A 19,955-nucleotide genomic window follows, 5' to 3' on the forward strand; every position below is an offset into this window, starting at 1 on the left:
CGTTTCAACTATGAGACTCATGACCTTGAATTTTTGAGGCACATCAAAAACATGAAGCAAGTTGATCGCGTGACCTCTGATCATCTTGTGATCTCCAGACTTAGGCAACAGAGTGTGCCTTAGTATCCAATTGATAGTAGGCAATCCTGATAGCAGATAGTGCACTGAGCCAAACTTGAATGTGTCAAGAGCTTCATTGGGAATTTCCTTGTACATGTTGGACATGGAGTTATGGTCCATCTTCTTCTTGGCATAGATATCCAAGTCCTCATCTTGCTCTTCTGGGGCATTGATGATCTGTGCCCACTCAGCCACTGTAGATTGGTACCTTGTACCCTCTGACATCCATGTAATCCTTCCATCCGGGTAAAAGTGAGTTGTGGAGTAGAACTGCATGATGAGTTCCTCGTTCCACTTTGTGAGCTTCTGCCCAACAAAGTCCTCTACTCCACACGCTCTGAAGCTGTCCTGAACTCCTGGGTAGTGCTCTTCATTCTCCTTGATGTATGTCCAGTCGACCCATCTCATGTCACAAATGATTGGCTTCTTGTCAAGCAAAACAGTCTCATAAAAATCTTGTTGCTCCTTTGTGTGAAATCTGTAGTCCACGGCAGTCCTTCTCCTAGAAGCATATGGATCTGCTTCTCTCCATTTCCTGAGCCCTGAGTCTCTCCTGAGCTTCATGTCCTCAGCCACAGGATGAGCATCGTTGTGGTCTGGGATCTTGGGCTTGAGCTTCCGAAGGACACTCTCTTCCTCTTCTTCAATAGCTTCAGGCACTGGGGCCTTGTTCTTTTCTGCAACAGGTATACTCCTTGTGTTTCTCTTTGGAGCTGTCTTAGGCTTAGATGCAGCCTTAGGAGCTTCCTTGGGCTTGGATGCAGCTCCCCCTGACCTTATGGCATCTCCCATAAGTTTGGCTGCCTTGGGTGCTGGTGCAGCAACCTCTTCTTCCTCCTCCTCTTCTACCATGATGGAGGCTCTCCCAAGCACTTTGGCTACAGTCTTCTTTACTCTCTCTTTCCTCTTCTTACCCTCAGCAGCAATGGGCTCAATGGGAGCAGGTGCAGGCTTCTCAGTTGAGGCTCTAGCTTTTGACATTGGCTGCCTGCCTGCTGGCCTCTTGATTTTCAGGCCTGGCTTTGAGCCTTGAGCTGGCTCAACTCTCTTGGAAGTGGCCTCTTCCTCTGCCACATAGTCTTCATCCTCAGAATCAGACGTTCTCTTCTTCCTTTGACGTGTGGCAGCCTTAGGCAGATTGCTGGGTGTGCTCCTGCTGCCAACATCAGAAGAACTTGAGGGGCTATTGCCCTCACTCATCACAACTTGCTGCTCTGAGAGGTTCTGGCTGTCTCTTTGATCAGACATGTTGCAAACTGACTGCTGACCCTGTGAATAGATTATAGAAGAGATAGAGTGGATGAGCATCACAAAAAGCAGAGATTTTTGCAAAAGATTAATTCAAAAACTTAGTTTTAGTTTTCCATAGAAAGCATCTCGGATCTACCGATTTTCAAACTCGGTGACACCGAAGCAGTTTTGGCACCAGAACTGGTGAACTCGGTCAGACCGAGTCACAGTTCGGTGGCACCGAGACTGCTAGGGTTTCACAGAATTCCAAAATCGGTCGCACTGATAAGTTATTCTCGGTCAGACCGAGTTTAACTTGTGCAATGGCAAAAGCCAGATCGGTGGGACCGAGTTTTTCAACTCGGTGGGTCCGAGATGGTTTCGGCGGAAACCTAACCCTAAAATTTTCGAATTAAACCTAATCTATGAGCGTTTTGACTGGATAAAAGTTTATCAATCGTGGCAAGATTCATGATGATCACAATGTGCTAGGAATCAGATTGAGGAATAGCACAATGATCAAGTCCATACCCTAGTTCGGCGTGGACTTGCTACGGCGGCAACGGCGGGGCAGAAATCCGTTGACGGCGGCGGAGACCAGCGACTGGAGGCTGCTGGCGGCGAGGAGACGATCCGGAGACCACGAAGGCAGAGCAGGCTATCGCGCAGGCGAGGAGGTTTCAGAGAAATTTCCAAAATTCTGCCCGTCACTATATATAGCCCGACCCTGTCGGTGTGACCAAGTGGAACGACTCGGTGGCACCGAGATGCAAAACTGTGTGCAGTTTTTGCAACTCGGTGTGACCGAAAAGTTCAAATCGGTTGCACCAAGATCGAAAACCTAGATCAACTTAATGAACTCGGTAGGACCGAAATGGAGTATCGGTCAGACCGAGATTCATAAAGAGGTTTTGGAAGTTTAAGTCTATGACGAATCGGGGACTCCGAGCGCTCCTCACACAGAGTGGTTCGAATCTGACTTGATCAAATTTTGTGATGCAGCATGAATAGAGTTTGAGACGAGAAAAGCATAGATAGCTAGAGGAGGTTCTTAGGCATTCTTGTCCATCCACTTGGCAAAAGAAGATAAAGCCAAACAATCAAAACAACAAGTGGATGTCCTCGAATGAGTAAAATATGCAATCAGCATGCTCACACAATAAGATGGCAAATGAAATATGTGGCAAAGCATGCACAAGCAATTCTAGCATCTATCAAGCAATTTGCGATGACTAGGTCATCTATATATGAGTATATTGACTTAGGAGTCAAGTGAGAACACTTGATCGTAGGTCATACTCATCGTTTAAGCTCAAGTGGGGTTACCACTTTTACATGAAGCATTGTTTTGTTCACATCTTTAGAGTTGCTTTAGCTCAAGTCTTAGAGTAAAGCTCCCCCTAGATGTGATATCCCCCCTAAGAGGGATGAACTAACCTTGGGTTTTGTCGATGATGACTTCATGTAGATATTGAAGATGTGGATGCTCAATGTTGATGTAGATCTCTTGGAGCTATCCATTTGAGTGAATTGCACTTTCAATACCTACATGGGTTAGTCCCACAAGGAACGAACAAGGATATCCATAGACATAGAGTGATGCACACACAAGATGATGTCCATGAAAACTTTAGGTTACCTTGTCCCTTGTCTTACCAACAAGAGGGTTTGTGACTCCTTGAACTAGTGCAAGATGTGGAAGTTGATTGCACTTGTTCTTGCCAAAATGATAAGAGTGAAGTATGTTGGCGGAGTCACCCTCAAGAACTCTCTAGTTCTTCTTATTTTGGATCCACATCATCTTGATGGGAATCCTTGGAGTTGTAGTCGTACTTGATGAAGTGGAACTTGAAGTAGTCTTGGGAATCCACTTGACTAAGGTCTTAGGAGCTTCTTCAAATGCATCAATTTCCTCTTGAAGCTTGTCCTTGCCTTTTTGCTCGTAGTCTTGTGGTGGAAGATCATCTTGAGCTTGTGTCCCTTTGAAAAACTTCTCTTGTTGAGGGACAAACTTCGTCTTGGGGTATTGATCTTCTTCCCATTCAACTCCATTGGCATTGAACTTTCGTTCAAAACCAACACCTTGATTCTTTCGGTGCATTCCTTGCTTGCGCACAATTTCCTCGAATTGCTTACTCCCGGCAAGGCTTTTGTACACTCCTTTCTCTATAATTCCCTTCAATAAGCTATTTTCTTGCTCAAGTGTAACTTGTCTAAGAGAATCATTAGTGGAATCAAGAGAACTACTAGAAGCAACAATATCGGATTTAGCATGATCATTGTTACTACTAGCGGAAGAATCTTTCTTGTTAGACTTGACTTGAGGCATGTAAGTGGATAAGAGTAAACGCTTGGCAATGTAAGAAGAACTTTTCTTGCGGAGATCATCATTGATTGCCTTTAAGAACTCATGCTCTTGCTCAAGACTGAGCTTTTCAAAGCGTAGCTTCTCATGAGCTCTTAAAAGTTCTCGATGATCTTCGAAGATAGTGTCATGAGCTAACTTAAGAGTTTTTAGTTCTTTAGTTAGGGCCTCAATCTTCTTCTTATCATTGTCACTCGTTTTATCTTGATTAGCATGATTAATTGGTCTTTCATAATAGTATTCATCACTAGAGTTGTCACCAATCAAATCATCTCCTAACAAGTCATCCTCATCACTATTGAAATCAACATACTCGGGCTGTGTTACCTTAGGACCTTTGGCCATGAAGCATCTTCCAATTCCTTCATTTGGTGAGTCAAATATGTCGTAGGAGTTGGTTGACACAAGTGCTAGACTGGCAACACCTTCATCTTGAGTATCTTCGGAGTCGGAGTGATAACTTCTCTCGGAGTGGCTATCGGAGTCGGAGCCGGATACCCATTCACCAACATGAGCTTGATGTCTTCGTCTTGTGTAGCTCCTTGATGATTTTTCCTTTCTTTCCGAATCCTTGCTTCTCCGTGAGTATCTTCGTTCATAACGATCATCTCTACTCCTTCTCTCTCTTGGTGGTGATCCTTTGCTTCTTCTTTTTGGAGAATCTTCTCTTCTCTTGTAGGGAGCCGTACACTCATTGGAATAGTGTCCGGGTCTTCCACAATTGTAACAGTTTCGCTCTCGACTAGAAGATCTTTTGTCATTGTAGGACCTTGATTTGGAGTTTCTATCTTTGCTTCTACTCTTGTAGAACTTGTTGAAGTTCTTCACCATTAAGCTCAATTCTTCATTGAAGTCTTGTTTCTCACTTGATGATGTAGGGGCTTCACATGAGGCTTTGTAGGCACCACTTGATTTGTTGTGAAGTTCCTCTTTATCCTTAAGTGACATCTCATGAGCAACAATTCTTCCAATCACTTCCGTTGGCTTGAGATCTTTGTAATTGGGCATCATTTGGATCAATGTGCACACGGTATCATATTTTCCATCCAAGGCTCTTAGGATCTTCTTGATGATGAATTTATCTGTCATCTCTTCACTTCCTAAGCCGGCAATCTCATTTGTGATGAGAGGAAGCCTAGAGTACATTTCAGCGACACCTTCACCATCCTTCATCTTGAACTTGTCAAGTTGGCTTTGAAGCACATCCAACTTGGATTCCTTGACGGAGTCGGTACCTTCGTGCATATCAATCAAAGTGTCCCAAATTTCCTTTGCATTCTCAAGGCGGCTGATTTTGTTGAATTCTTCGGGGCACAATCCGTTGAAGAGAATATCACAAGCTTGAGCATTGTATTGCAACATCTTCAACTCATCCGCGGTAGCTTCACGGTTTGGTTCTCTCCCGTCAAAGAAGTCACCTTGCAAACCAACACACACAATAGCCCAAACGGCGGGGTTATGTCCAAGAATATGCATTTTCATTTTATGCTTCCAACTAGCAAAATTAGTACCATCAAAGTAAGGACCTCTACGGTGATAATTTCCCTCGCTAGACGCCATACTCTCCTAGGTTGTGAAACCAAGGCTATGACCACCAAAAGCTATGGAGATCAAGCAAATGGAGACCAAAGCTCTGATACCACTTGTAGGATCGAAAGTATGTCTAGAGGGGGGTGATTAGACTACTTGACCAAATAAAAACTTAACCTTTTCCCAATTTTAGTTCTTGGCAGATTTTAGCTATTTTAGGACAAGTCAAGTAATCATCACACTATTCAAGCAAGCATGCAAAGAGTATATTGGCAGCGGAAAGTAAAGCATGCAACTTGCAAGAATATAAAGGGAAGGGTTTGGAGATTTCAAACGCTATTGGAGACACGGATGTTTTTCCCGTGGTTCGAATAGGTGGTGCTATCCTACATCCACGTTGATGGAGACTTCAACCCACGAAGGGTAACGGTTGCGCGAGTCCACACAGGGCTCCACCCAAGGGCAACGGTTGCGCGAGTCCACGGAGGGCTCCACCCACGAAGGGTCCACGAAGAAGCAACCACCCACAAAGGGTCCACGAAGAAGCAACCTTGTCTATCCCACCATGGCCATCGCCCACGAAGGACTTGCCTCACTAGCGGTAGATCTTCACGAAGTAGGCAATCTCCTTGCCCTTACAAACTCCTTGGTTCACTCCACAATCTTGTCGGAGGCTCCCAAGTGACACCTAGCCAATCTAGGAGACACCACTCTCCAAGAAGTAACAAATGGTGTGTAGGTAATGAACTCCTTGCTCTTGTGCTTCAAATGATAGTCTCCCCAACACTCAACTCTCTCTCATAGGATTTGGATTTGGTGGAAAGAAGATTTGAGTGGAAAGCAACTTGGGAAGGCTAGAGATCAAGATTCATATGGTAGGAGTGGAATGTCTTGGTCTCAACACATGAGTAGGTGGTTCTCTCTCAGAACAAATGAGTTGGAATGATGTGTGTGTTCTGTTGGCTCTCTCTTGGAATGACAAAGAGGTGGAGGGGTATATATAGCCTCCACACAAAATCCAACCGTTACACAGTTTTCCAATCTCGGTGGGACCGAATCATAAAAGTCAGTCTGACCGAAATAGTAAACCTAGTGACCGTTAGAGATTTTCGGTGGGACTGACATGCAACTCGGTAGGACCGATTCGGTTAGGGTTTGGGCATAACGTAATCTCGGTGAGACCGATTACACAAACTCGGTGAGACCGAATTTGGTAATTAGCTAACCAGAGAGTTGGTCAGGCAAACTCGGTGGGACCGATTTGCTCTTTCGGTGGGACCGAGTGGAACTCGGTGAGACCGAAAAGTTACAAAGGGGAAACACTGAGTTTACATTGCAATCTCGGTGGGACCGATTCGCTCTTTCGGTGGGACCGAAAAGTTACGAAGGGGAAACAGAGAGTTTGCAACCCCATCTCGGTGGGACCGAGATCCTTATCGATAGGACCGAATTGCTAGGGTTTGGCAGTGGCTAATGACAAGTGAAACTCGGTGGCGCCGGATAGGAAGAATCGGTAGGACCGAGTTTGGCTTAGAGTTTTGGTCATATGTGGATATGGGAAAGTAGTTGAGGGTTTTGGAGCATATCATTAAGCACATGAAGCAAGAGGCTCATTAAGCAACACCTCATCCCTCCTTAATAGTATTGGCTTTTCCTATGGATTCAATGTGATCTTGGATCACTAAAATATGAAATGAAGAGTCTTGAGCTTTTGAGCTTGAGCCAATCCTTTGTCCTTAGCATTTTGAGGGTTCCACTTTCACATCCATGCCATGCCAATCATTGAGCTTTCCAGAAATAATCATCTTGGAATAGCATTAGCTCAATGAGCTATATGTTGTTATGAATTACCAAAACCACCTAGGGATAGTTGCACTTTCAGTGTTCTACTCGTGCATAGAAACTACGCATAGACCTAGCTCATGATGCCACTGTTGGGGAACGTAGCATAAATTCAAAATTTTCCTATGTGTCACCAAGATCTATCTATGGAGTCATCTAACAACGAGGGAGGAGTGGATCTACATACCCTTGTAGATCGTGCGCGGAAGCGTTCAAGAGAACGGGATTGATGGAGTCGTACTCGTCGTGATCCAAATCACCGATGATCCTCGCGCCGAACGGACGGCACCTCTGCGTTCAACACACGTACGGAGCAGCGACGTCTCCTCCTTCTTGATCCAGCAAGGGGGGAGGAGAGGTTGATGGAGATCCAGCAGCACGACGGCGTGGTGGTGGAAGTAGCGGGATTCCAACAGGGCTTCGCCAAGCGCTGCGGGAGGAGGGAGATGTGTCATGGGAGGGAGAGGGAGGCGCCAGGGCTTAGGTCGGGCTGCCCTCCCTTCCCCCCACTATATATAGGGCCAAGGGAGAGGGGGGGCGCAGCCTTGGCCCTTCCTCCAAGGAAGGGTGCGGCCAGGGAGGAGTCCATCCTCCCCAAGGCACCTAGGAGGTGCCTTCCCCCTTTAGGACTCTTCCTTTTCCTTATCTCTTGGCGCATGGGCCTCTTGGGGCTGGTGCCCTTGGCCCATATAGGCCAAGGCGCACACTCCTACAGCCCATGTGGCCCCCCCGGGGCTGGTGGACCCCCTTGGTGGACCCCCGGACCCCTTTCGGCACTCCCGGTACAATACCGATAATGCGCGAAACTTTTCCGGCGACCAAAACAAGACTTCCCATATATAAATCTTTACCTCCGGACCATTCCGTAACTCCTCGTGACATCCGGGATCTCATCCGGGACTCCGAACAACTTTCGGGTTACCGCATACTAATATCTCTATAACCCTAGCGTCACCGAACCTTAAGTGTGTAGACCCTACGGGTTCGGGAGACACGTAGACATGACCGAGACAACTCTCCGGCCAATAACCAATGGCGGGATCTGGATACCCATGTTGGCTCCCACATGCTCCTCGATAATCTCATCGGATGAACCACGATGTCGAGGATTCGATCAATCCCGTATACAATTCCCTTTGTCTAGCGGTATTGTACTTGCCCGAGATTCGATCGTCGGTATCCCGATACCTTGTTCAATCTCGTTACCGGCAAGTCTCTTTACTCGTTCTGTAACACATCATCCCGTGATCAACTCCTTGATCACATTGTGCACATTATGATGATGTCCTACCGAGTGGGCCCAGAGATACCTCTCCGTCACACGGAGTGACAAATCCCAGTCTCGATTCGTGCCAACCCAACAGACACTTTCGGAGATACCTGTAGTGCACCTTTATAGTCACCCAGTTACGGTGTGACGTTTGGCACACCCAAAGTATTCCTACGGTATCCGGGAGTTGCACAATCTCATGGTCTAAGGAAATGATACTTGACATTAGAAAAGCTTTAGCGAACGAACTACACGATCTTTGTGCTAGGCTTAGGATTGGGTCTTGTCCATCACATCATTCTCCTAATGATGTGATCCCGTTATCAACGACATCCAATGTCCATGGTCAGGAAACCGTAACCATCTATTGATTAACGAGCTAATCAACTAGAGGCTTACTAGGGACATGGTGTTGTCTATGTATCCACACATGTACCTGAGTTTCCTATCAATACAATTCTAGCATGGATAATAAACGATTATCATGAACAAGGAAATATAATAATAACCAATTTATTATTGCCTCTAAGGCATATTTCCAATAGTCTCCCACTTGCACTAGAGTCAATAATCCAGTTCACATCGCTATGTGACTAACACTCAAGGTCACATCCCCATGTGACTAACACCCAAAGAGTTTACTAGAGTCAATAATCTAGTTCACATTACCATGTGATTAACACTCGATGAGTTCTGGGTTTGATCATGTTATGCTTGTGAGAGATGTTATAGTCAACGGGTCTGAATCTTTCAGATCCGTATGTACTTCGCAAATTTCTATGTCATCTTGTAGATGCAACTACTATGCTACATTTGGAGCTATTCCAAATAACTGTTCTACTATACGAATCCAGTTAACTACTCAGAATAATCTGGATTAGTGTCAAAGTTTGCATCGGCGTAACCCTTTACGACGAACTCTTTTACCACCTCCATAATCGAGAAAATTCCTTAGTCCACTAGTTACTAAGAAAATTCTAGCATGGATAATAAACAATTATCATGAACAAGGAAATATAATAATAACCAATTTATTATTGCCTCTAGGGCATATTTCCAACACGTGAGGCCCTTGGGTTAATGGTTGGGCTGACCGGGGCTTGGTCCAATTTCGGTGCAGACCACCATCAGTCCATGGCGGTGCCTCCTTCGAATCGCGGTGACGCCTCCGTCGTGTGTGTCACGGCGTTCCTTTGGCAGAGGGTTGAAGCTTCGCGGTGGTTCTCTGTCGACACCTCTTCATTCTCTGGCCCACCTCCTCGATCGGTGGTGGCGGCTCCGTCGCCGTGGTTGTTGTGGCAAAGTTGATCGTTCCCCTGCGGCGGCTACTTTTGGCGGTGCATCTTTAACGACACTGCTCCGGCCACAGCGGTCTCCGGACATGTGGGGCTGCGGCGATGAGGTGGCCTTCTGCGTGTGCGGTGCGGGCCACCGACATTGCGATCCTCGGTTGATGGTGGTGATTTAGATCATATTGGCCGGACGATGGTGACTACTGACTGTTCTGAAGTGACTTCCTACGGATCCACGGTAGCGAGGTTATCGAAAAGACTTCCAGAGGTTTTATCTCTTGATCTGGTGGATGACTTTCTGTGTTGTGTTACAAATTATGGACAACAACTTAACGCACAGGAATGTTTTGTGGAGTGGCGGCGGTCAAATTGTAGCTGCTGGTATTGCGGAAAAGTGGTGGCGACAACATATGCGTGGCTTTGATGGTGGTGCTATGAGCACCTGGTCTTGAGCTTTGGGACGAAAACCTAGGTCAGACCTGAGTGGTCATACCTAGCAATGGCGATGTTTTCGATGTCGTTACCATGTTGGAGGCATTGCTCGGATATGTTCAGACTATTTTTGGGGGGGGGGGGGGGGGCGACTTTGATTATGGCCTTTGTGGTTGGATCCGGTGATTGCGGCACTTGAGTGTCACTTCCTTCCTGAAGGCGTTGCTGCTGAAGATCATCGACCTCCATGTGATGTCAATGGTTGGTGAGGATATGGTCTCAGTTGTAGTTTGTTGATTGATGATATGATCGCTTTGGAGCTTTTTTTTCTTTTTTCCACGCATGTGGATAGCTTTTGGTCTTGTGACCTTGCTATTTGTTGGCGTGTTTTTGCATGTGTGTGTTGGGTTGGCTGTGTACATCCTGGTTATCCAGAGCCCGGGTGTGTGCTCGTATTGTATCTTCTTGATGCTTCATTTGAGCCAATAAAATTCACCATTTATCAAAGAAAAATTATAAAGCGAGGCAAAAGCCTAATTTAAGAGAGCGACGGCGAGGACCACTTCGTAAACACCTTGTATACTCTGGAGTCGTCTCTTTTTGTGCATGAGTAACAATAACCTTGAAACGATGTCAAGATATTTTATATGTCATTCACGTTAGAGATATCTACCAAGATTCTTAAGGATACACATATATTATATTCATGTAAATTTAATAAACTAAGCCGAGAAGCCATGCGACATCTTTTCTTTCCCTAATTAGTTACTCGGAACTAAGTGATTTTGTACAAATATATCTTAGTGCACAATGTATCGAAAAGATATTGCGCGAATAATGTAATGTGTATTTATAACTTATCACATTATTTTAACTAAAATGGTTATTTGATATAAATAAGTATAAATGTTTAGTATAAATTTGACAACGTTAAAATCTAGCACTAGTGGTCGCTATCGTGGGAGTGGGAGACCACACTAGAATCGCCTTCGAGCTTGTCTACTTTGAGAAGAACGTTCTGCCTTGCCTCTCGATTAAACTTCATGATTTCGTAAAGTTGTTTCTCCTCAAAAAAATTATTGAATATGTGAGGCTTGAACCAGGAAAATAACATGTTTTAGTATCTAGATAGATATGTGGATTAACTGCTCTCGGAGTGCTCTAGACTGCATAATGAGATAACACCAGAATTCAATGGCGATGTTATTTGTACGGAATGGTTGTTATTTATAATAAAGTGTGCATATTCAGATTAGTGGCGTCATCTATGACAATAACTTGTTTAGTTTATATGTTTCTTCATAACATGCTAGTTTTGTATAAGTACAAATTAGCTTTTGTGTGTGTGGTTCAAGTATGAAGAAAAAGATATGGTGCATTCTCAACTGTCTCACTGTATCCTAATTTTACCTATTTCTTTGTTGAATATTGTTAGTCACATCAAAATAATAGAATAGTAATGAACTTAGTTATCTAATATAAAAAAGGCTATCATTTGGTTTATGCGTCTTTTCTTCTTCACTAACAATTGGAACTTTGGTCCTAGAATTGTGTGGATTTTTCCTCAACGTGATTCATCAACTTGTCTTCTTCTAGTTAAACCAGAATCTGTCAAATTATAATTTGGATATATGGACATATTCAAGTTGGTTTTCTAAAGTTTTGATTTTGGTAATAGCTATTTGAGATTCCCAAAACCATCGGGAGAAAAACACAGCCTGAAAACTTCCCAAAACTAGATGGGAAGCTCCTAGAACCTTCCAAAATCGATCACAGGAACACGCTCCCAAAGCCTTACTGTGCTGGGCCGCTCGATGGTCACTGTTAATAGTGCTCACCATAAGCAAGACATAGCAGTTGGTAGGCTAGATAAACAGTACTGAGAGGCCTATTACAGAATATATATTTTTTTTAGTCTCAGGCTTTTGTGCTACAGTAGGTAGCGTGGCAAGGCATGCCAGCCCACCTTCTGAAAGAGAACTCGGCGAAGTTACCTTCGCAGGCCAGTGGCCAATTGAGTCATGTTTGAGGAGCAATCCCGAATTACTTCTTTCGCTGGTCCATGTGGATGCGAGCCCTTTGCATGTGCATTGTTCGTCTCTCTCTCTCTCTCTCTCTCTCTCTCTCTCTCTCTCTCTCTCTCTCTCTCTCTCTCTCTCTCTCTCTCTCTCTCTCCAGACTGGCACATGCATGTCTTAAGTCAACATATACATGCCTACAATATCTTACCTCTCTCCTCTAACTTCATCACTTTTCATTTTCTTTTGACATTTTAGATGGTACATATCTTTAAAACCAAAATCTCGTTTATGAAACACATATTTGAACTAGAAATTTCTACAACTATATAACAATCAAACACAATAAACAATATGCACTTTAAGTTTATGTTCTCTTATTTTTAGTAAAAATATTTACGTTTCACACAATCAAATCTCATTGAAATATACTGCAACGCATTCTCAGAACAATGTTTGTGGTACCCTCTAATTAAATAGAGGAATTAACCACTTACCTTGAAGCTCCCCCATATCAATGACGTTTGTTGACCACAGTTGTCATGTTATACTTGTTTTAAAGCTAGGACCCATACTCTAGTCAAGGTGTTGTTTCCTTGGAAGCATTAATCATCACTCTAGATGTAGAAGACACAATTGAGGCAATCAGGCATCTATCGCTCGTATACTCGATCTAGCCCATCTCACCCCATCATCCATCAGTTGTCGATAAAAGGAAAAATCAGTCCTGCCAGAGTGAAGCAATGCATGATATATCATTCCATTCACTTGCATACATATGTAGCAATTAGCATTGTTCTGGCCGACGATCTTCTGTGGTCCGTCGATCTATCAGAGCGGTGCACTTTACACGTTGTGGTGGGCAACCACTTTTACAAGCAAACAAGCTTTGTTTTGCAGTAGCAGCGTTAGTGCATGCATGCCTTTTTTTCTCTTGTGTTCTTGTAGCGTTCTAAAGTGTGTGCAGAAAGTTTGTGCAGGCGTGTGTGTCCAACTGCTAACTGCTAGTAGTGGGTGAAGTAGTGATCCATCCATCGACCAGTGTGCATAAAAGGTGCAGGTTGTGATCTGCTTCTCCAGAAGCAGCACGCACACACGCACCCAGGAAACACCTCCAGCAAGCGTGTCATGGCGCCTCCTCCCCAGGAGACGACCAGGTGCGTCATCCATCCAACATGAATTTCGCCCGAGAGAATTAGCGAGCTCCTCTGATTTGATTTGCACTCACGTCCTGCTTGCATGCATGTAGACAAGCCTTTGAATTGTTGGTAGCGCTGGTTATGAAAAAAAAATCTGGATTCCATTTGCGAGAAAGACATTCTTCTGGACTCCATCCAAATGCCGATGTCAGTGTTGCGAGAAAAAAATATATACAAAAAACCTACTGGTCAGTAAAATTCATAGACATGGGTAACGAAAAGCTGCAGACCCTCATATAATGTTCTGCATGAATGTTATTAAGCGGAAAAAAGACATTAACAGGATATAGTACAGACCAACTGAACAAACTACAATAACGCCCGAGTGGCTGAGTAGGAACCAGACCTGACACCTTCACCTGAAGGATCCAACCTGTGCTCCATTTGCCATAAGTTATCATGTCAAAAAGGGAACCATCTCATACATGGGCGGGTGTGTATCAATAGATTATTCTGCACACATTAGTTAACTGATAAAAGGGAACCCTCGTTGAAAGTTCCTCACTAATGGTCATTATCTGCAGTTTGGTTAGCTATGCCCTGCTTTTCCTTTGCCTTTTCATTTGCCTTTCCCTGCTTTCACTTTTCATTTGCCTTTGCCCCGTGCCAGCCTACCACCACGTTGCAAGTTCTTAAATCTGTTCCTAATACGCGTACACCGCCACCTTTGAACAAATTCTTAAATCTGTTCTTCCAACTACGCGTACAACCATCTCCCAAGAAGTTCTTAAGTCTGTTCTTCCTACTACGCGTACCACCATCTCCCAAGAAGTTCTTAAGTCTGTTCTTCCTACTAAGCATACCACCACCATTAAATCTGTGGTTCCTACTATGCGCACCTCCCCCTATCAGGAAAGCTGCTGCTCTCTCCCTTCACCTTCTGCTTCAGGTGCTCCCTCATCGAGGAGCACACCAGTCACTCCTCGCCTACCATCCATACCGCTTACCTGCACTTTGGTACGCCTTGGTTCAACTTCCCTAGTGGACTAAGTGGCCACCTGCTGGTGCTGCATCGATTAGTTAAGGTACGTAATTTCGTTCCTTGCACCTTTGCTTAGTCAAGCGGATGGAGGATCTTACTTACTACAGCATAGTTTCACTTACTAAAATTAACGTCAATCGGCGACATCAAATGCGTTGTCTTTCTTCCTAAGTTGCATGTGTGCTTGTCAAATGTCTATTTATCTTTTTCTTCCCCTTATAAATTTCATTTGTTTGATCAAATTATCTGATTCCATTACAGGTCTCTTTCTTTCCAAGTTCAAAGAAAGCTGTTTCTGATATTACCACTTCAGACACTTCTAGTGAACTACTACTGCCATATAATATAATAGAAATGGACCATATGGAAGTCAGTGTGCTACCTGATGACCTGATTGTGGAAATCCTCTCCCGGCTGCCGCTGAAGTCTTTTTGCCGCTTCAAATGTGTTTGCAAACCCTGGCTTGCCTTCTCCTCTGATCCAAACTACCGCAAGAAGCTGCCGAAAATCCCCACTGGTCTTTTCTGCCAGTACCAAGACTCCGATAAGAAGGCTACCAAGCTTCTTAGCCAGCCCCGAAACGTTGAGAAAATTGATGGAGCACTTAGTTTCTTGCCAGACCATCCGCAACTCGAGCTTATGGATTGCTGCAATGGCCTGGTGCTCTGCATGCGTAGGAGCATGGATTGGAGCAGACGTACAATTACTTGCCACTTCATTGTGTGCAACCCGGCAACACGAGAGTGGACGAGGCTTCCTGATACTCGTCCTTACCAAGAACATGCTGTTTTTGAAGCTATGTTGGCTTTCAACCCATCATGTTCACCACAGTTCTATGTCTTCAACTTTAAACGGAATACTTTTTCATTCTTGAGTGGGCTTCAGGTATTTTCGTCTGACCTTTCCACGTGGCTCGTATATGATGCATGGTGGAATTCCGGGATACACACTGTTGTTGGATACCCACACTTATTCATAGATGGTTCACTGTATCTGTTTAGTATGCGACATAACTCAGTGAAGAGGATCTTGGTATTGAACAGTTTTGAGGCAATGAGTTCTCGCATACCGCCTAATCGTCGAACTATTAAGTTGCCCCATGACCCTTCTGTTGAGCCTGCAAATGGCCTTCCGGTCGGTTTGTACACCAGAGGTTACTTTGGCAAATCTCCGGGGGCCATGCACTATGCATTGCCAGCAGCAGATGGGCTTGCAATTCGGATCTGGAGTCTTGATGTTTCTGGGCCTTACAAATGGACTGTGAAGTATCGTCTTAGTATGAGTGGTGCGTTTGGAAGGGATGACCTTGCTTACTATGACGCTGCTCAACAGTGCTGGAATTGCGCGTATGAAATTGCTGCTATTGACTTGGAGAGGGACGTCGTGTTCCTCTTTGACTGCCATGCAAACAACCTTCGTTCATACACCATCAGCACAGCGGAACTTCAGGAACTCGATGACATTGAACAAGATCATGAGCATGTCTATGACAAGTTCTACCACTACGTGGCATGCTACTCAAAGCTTCCAACCTATGTGCCTATACCTCAGCCATGTTTGTTGGAAGCAAAGAGGCCTGATCGGCGGACGTGGCGGTCGAAGCTGCTAGCAATTGTTGCGAAATCAAGCTGGAGATGATCTGTATGTCTTGAGTTTGCGAAACCAGTCCAGCGACTGATGTTAAGAAGGCCTTCTATATCTTCATGTTGCTTCCATTATGTTATTTTGTATGGGTAAAACTAACACTGTCGGAATGCTGAAAACTCCCTAGTTTCAGTGTAATAATGTGTCGCCAAATTCCCCGGTGCTCTGTTCCTAGGTTCACGTGATAACGTTGTAAAAGTAGAACAAGCATGTTATGCATGTTTCCAGTTCACCAAGCTATGAATGTTCGTGCAGTTTTTATGTGTTGTTTCTACAAATGCGAAATACTTTCTTGTATTATGTTGTCAGACTGTCCATTTCCATTATGATATCCCGTGACCTTTTTTCATTCAGTTGTCTCATAATTGTGGGCAAGGTACTGACTCATTCCTATCCATGTTTTACTTACCGACGCAACGCTAATCCAGTGCCGTATGCTTGAGTTGAGCTTCCCAGGCTTGTCTCACATATGTTAACATGCAGGCGCCCGGAGAATTGCCATTTCATAAGCTGGGATATGTAGCCCATAAAGCATTTTCATATGATGAGCTTGTAGGCCATTGTGCCAGTGACCTGTAATGTCTTGTTCTGTCTAGAAAAGAAGATAAAAGAAATGGATTACCAGCGGCAGAGATGGTGGATGCCGTGTCATCTTTGTTTTGTAGTTAGTCATTGGCATCAATTGTGTATCACATCTTTCAGTTATGTCTCTACTAATAGTTTTTTAATGTCGGTGGTGACGACAGTGGACGTGCTGACTGTGGCGGGTTAGCTGCATGACTATGGCAGCATGATCATCTCCTCTGTGCCTGACGAGCTAAAAACGGGAGCCTGGAGAACCACCTCTTCAAAGTTTTTCAGTAGTCGACCTTTTCTACTGAATATCACCTTTTTCAGTAGTCACCACTTCAAAGTTTTATGCCGACTTGGTCCACAAAGTAGTGCATCACATATTTTGTATTAAGAACCATAGTTTGTAGTGATGTACAACTATCGACACTAGCACATATTATATATTAAGAACCGTAGTCCGTAGTGCTGGCCAACATCGACTACTTAATTTAACTTGTCTGAACCTACACAATCTTTTGCTGTTGATGCCTTTAATAATTCTTGCCAAGTCAATTTGAAACAGAGGGTCAAAAGTAGGCTCCTTAGCTAGAGAACAGGCAAGGGGTTGGTTGAGATGAAAGTTAATCTAAATGTCAGTGTCAATGCCGCAAGCCGCAAGAAAAAGTAAAAATGAGCTGCTGGTTAGTAAAATGGCAGTGAAAACCTGCAGACCCTCATATTGTTCTGCATGAACGTTGTTAAGAGGAAGAAGCCATTGACAACAGGATATAGTGGGAACCAACTGACATAAGATTGGCATTATAATCACTGACCAAAGTGAAGTTCCTCCCGGTCATTATCTGCAGTTTGATTGCCATTGTCTTTGCTCTGCTTTCCCTTTCAATTTGCCTTTGTCTTTGCCTTAAACCTACCAGCCAGCCAGCTTCCAAGAAGTCCTTAAATCCGTTCTTCCTACCACACGCTACGCGCACAACCACCTTCCAAGAAGTTCTTAATTTATTCTTCCTACTACGCGTACCACCACCTTCCTAGAAGTTCTTAAATCTGTTCTTATTATGCGTATCACCACCATCCAAGTTCTTAAATATGTTATTCCTACTACCCCTACCTCACCAACCAGCACAATTGCTGCTCTCTCCGTTCACATTTTGCTTCTGCTGCTCCTCCATTGTAGAGCACACCCGCCATTCATCTCTCCCCAAGGTTCTCATTCTATTCTACACAGCCCTACCTCTTTACCTGCACTTGAGTACCCTCTGTTCTCAAGTGACTAAGTGGCCACCTGCTCCTGCTGCATCGATTTGGGTCTGCGGTTAAGGTAGGTAATTTTTTTCATCCTTGCACCCTTTTGGTTGGTCAAGCACATTGAATGGATCTTACTTACTACAGCGTGGTTTTGTTACCTAAAATTTGCCTCTATCAGCGGCGTCGCCGTACGTCTACCTTTTCTCACCTGCAAATTCGATTTGGTTGATCAAATGATTGGACTCCACTGCAGGTTTGTTGCTGATATTATCAGTTTGGACTTCGAGTGAACTACTACTACCATAATAGGGGGGATGGAACCTATGGTTGCCGGTACGCTACCTGATGATCTGGTGGTTGAAATCCTCTCCCGGCTGCCGTTCAAGTCTTTTTGCCGCTTCAAATGTGTCTGCAAACCCTGGCTCGCCTTCTCATCAAATCCAAACTACCATGAGAACCTGCCAAAAATCCCCACCGGCCTTTTCTGCCAATACCAAGACCTTAATAAGAAGGCTACCAAGCTTATTGGCCACCCCCGAAACCTGGAGCAAATTGATGGAGCACTTAGTTTCTTGCCACACTACCCACAACTGCAACTTATAGATTGCTGCAATGGCCTAGTCCTCTGCATGCGTAGGAGCATGGATTGGAGCAACCGTAAAATTATCTACCACTTCATTGTGTGCAACCCCGCAACACGAGAGTGGACGAAGTTATCTGATACCCGTCGTTACCAAGAACATGGTATTTGTGAAGCTATGCTAGTTTTCAACCCATCATGTTCCCCACAGCTCTATGTCCTCAACTTTAAACGGGATCCTTCAACTTCGTTCTTGAGCGGGCTCGAGGTGTTTTCATCCAAGCTTTCCACATGGCTTGTGTATGATGCATGGTGGAATTCTGGGATGCCCACTATTATTGGATACCCGCACTTGGTCGTAGATGGTTCACTCTATCTATTTAGTCTGCGGAGGAACTCAAGGAGGAGGATCTTGGTGTTGAATGGCTTTGAGGCAATGAGTTCCCGCGTACCGCCTAATCGTCGGACAATCAAGTTGCCAAACGACCCTTGTATTGAGTCTCCAAATGGTCTTTCCATTGGTATGTACACTCGAGGTTACTTTAGCCAATCTCTTGGGGCCTTGCACTATGCATTGCCTGAGGCTGATGGGCGTTCGATTTGGATTTGGAGTCTCGATGTTTCCAGGCCTGACAAGTGGATTGTGAAGTGTCGTCTTTGTCTGGGTGATGCATTTGGAAGGGACGACCTTGCCCACTATGACTCCACTCAACAGTCCTGGAGTTGCGCATACGTGATTGCAGCTCTCGACTTGGAGAGCGACGTCGTGTTCCTCTTTGACCAGGCAAACAAGTTTCATTCATACGCCATCAGCACCGGGAAACTTTATGAACTCAATGACACTGAACAAGTGTTGTGGAATGTAGCAGAAATTCAAAACTTTCCTACGTATCACCAAGATCTATCTATGGAGAAACCAGCAACGAGGGAGGAGTGGATCTACATACCCTTGTAGATCGCGCGCGGAAGCGTTCAAGAGAACGGGGTTGATGGAGTCGTACTCGTCGTGATTCAAATCACCGATGATCCTAGCGCCGAACGGACGGCACCTCCGCGTTCAACATACGTACAGCCCGATGACGTCTCCCACGCCTTGATCCAGCAAGGAGAGAGGGAGAGGTTGATGAAGATTCAGCAGCACGACGGCGTGGTGGTGGATGCAGGGCGTTACAGTAGCAGGGCTTCGCCTATACTACGAGAGAGATGTAACGGGGAGAGAGGGAGGGGCTGCACCAAAGGCAAAAAGGTGTGTTTGAGAGGCCCTCCTACCCCACTATATATAGGAATCCCAAGGGGGGGTGCGCCAGCCCCTAGGAGATCCAATCTCCAAGGGGGCGGCGGCCAGGGGAGGAGTCCTCCCCCCCCCCCCCCAAGGCACCTAGGAGGTGCCTTCCCTCCTTGGGACTCTTCCTTAGGGTTTCCCCCTTCACCCTAGGCGCATGGGCCATAAGGGAAGTGGCGCCCCAGCCCACTTTGGACTGGATCCCTTCCCACTTCAGCCCATGGGACCCTCCGGGATAGGTGGCCCCACCCGGTGGGCCCCCGGGACCCTTCCGGTGGTCCCGGTACAATACCGATGACCCCGAAACTTGTCCCGATGGCCGAAACAGGACTTCCTATATATAAATCTTTA

At 45.1% G+C, this 19,955-nt stretch overlaps 2 protein-coding genes across 3 annotated transcripts; both read left to right on the forward strand.

The window, feature by feature from the left end:
* The first annotated feature begins 13,862 nt into the window (after window positions 1-13,862).
* On the forward strand, window positions 13,863-16,224 carry LOC125515202 (F-box protein At5g07610). The gene is made up of 2 exons (XM_048680639.2): window positions 13,863-14,323; window positions 14,542-16,224. Exon 2 carries the CDS (start codon window positions 14,635-14,637, stop codon window positions 15,916-15,918), a length of 1,284 nt encoding a protein of 427 aa, XP_048536596.2. The 5' UTR covers window positions 13,863-14,323; window positions 14,542-14,634; the 3' UTR covers window positions 15,919-16,224.
* Window positions 16,225-17,613: 1,389 nt separating this feature from the next.
* LOC125515491 (F-box protein At5g65850) lies at window positions 17,614-19,683 on the forward strand. 2 transcript variants are annotated; one of them, XM_087529399.1, is made up of 2 exons: window positions 17,614-17,819; window positions 17,996-19,683. In XM_087529399.1, exon 2 carries the CDS (start codon window positions 18,057-18,059, stop codon window positions 19,275-19,277), a length of 1,221 nt encoding a protein of 406 aa, XP_087385525.1. In that variant the 5' UTR covers window positions 17,614-17,819; window positions 17,996-18,056; the 3' UTR covers window positions 19,278-19,683. The 2 variants fall into 2 exon arrangements, with proteins under 2 accessions (XP_087385525.1, XP_048536933.2); XM_048680976.2 differs by having other exon boundaries at window positions 17,614-17,815; window positions 17,996-19,682.
* Window positions 19,684-19,955: the final 272 nt, after the last annotated feature.

The sequence above is a fragment of the Triticum urartu genome, chromosome 6A, assembly GCF_056163025.1.
Source record: "Triticum urartu cultivar PI428250 chromosome 6A, HENAU_Tu73, whole genome shotgun sequence".
Taxonomy (NCBI): Eukaryota; Viridiplantae; Streptophyta; class Magnoliopsida; order Poales; family Poaceae; genus Triticum; species Triticum urartu.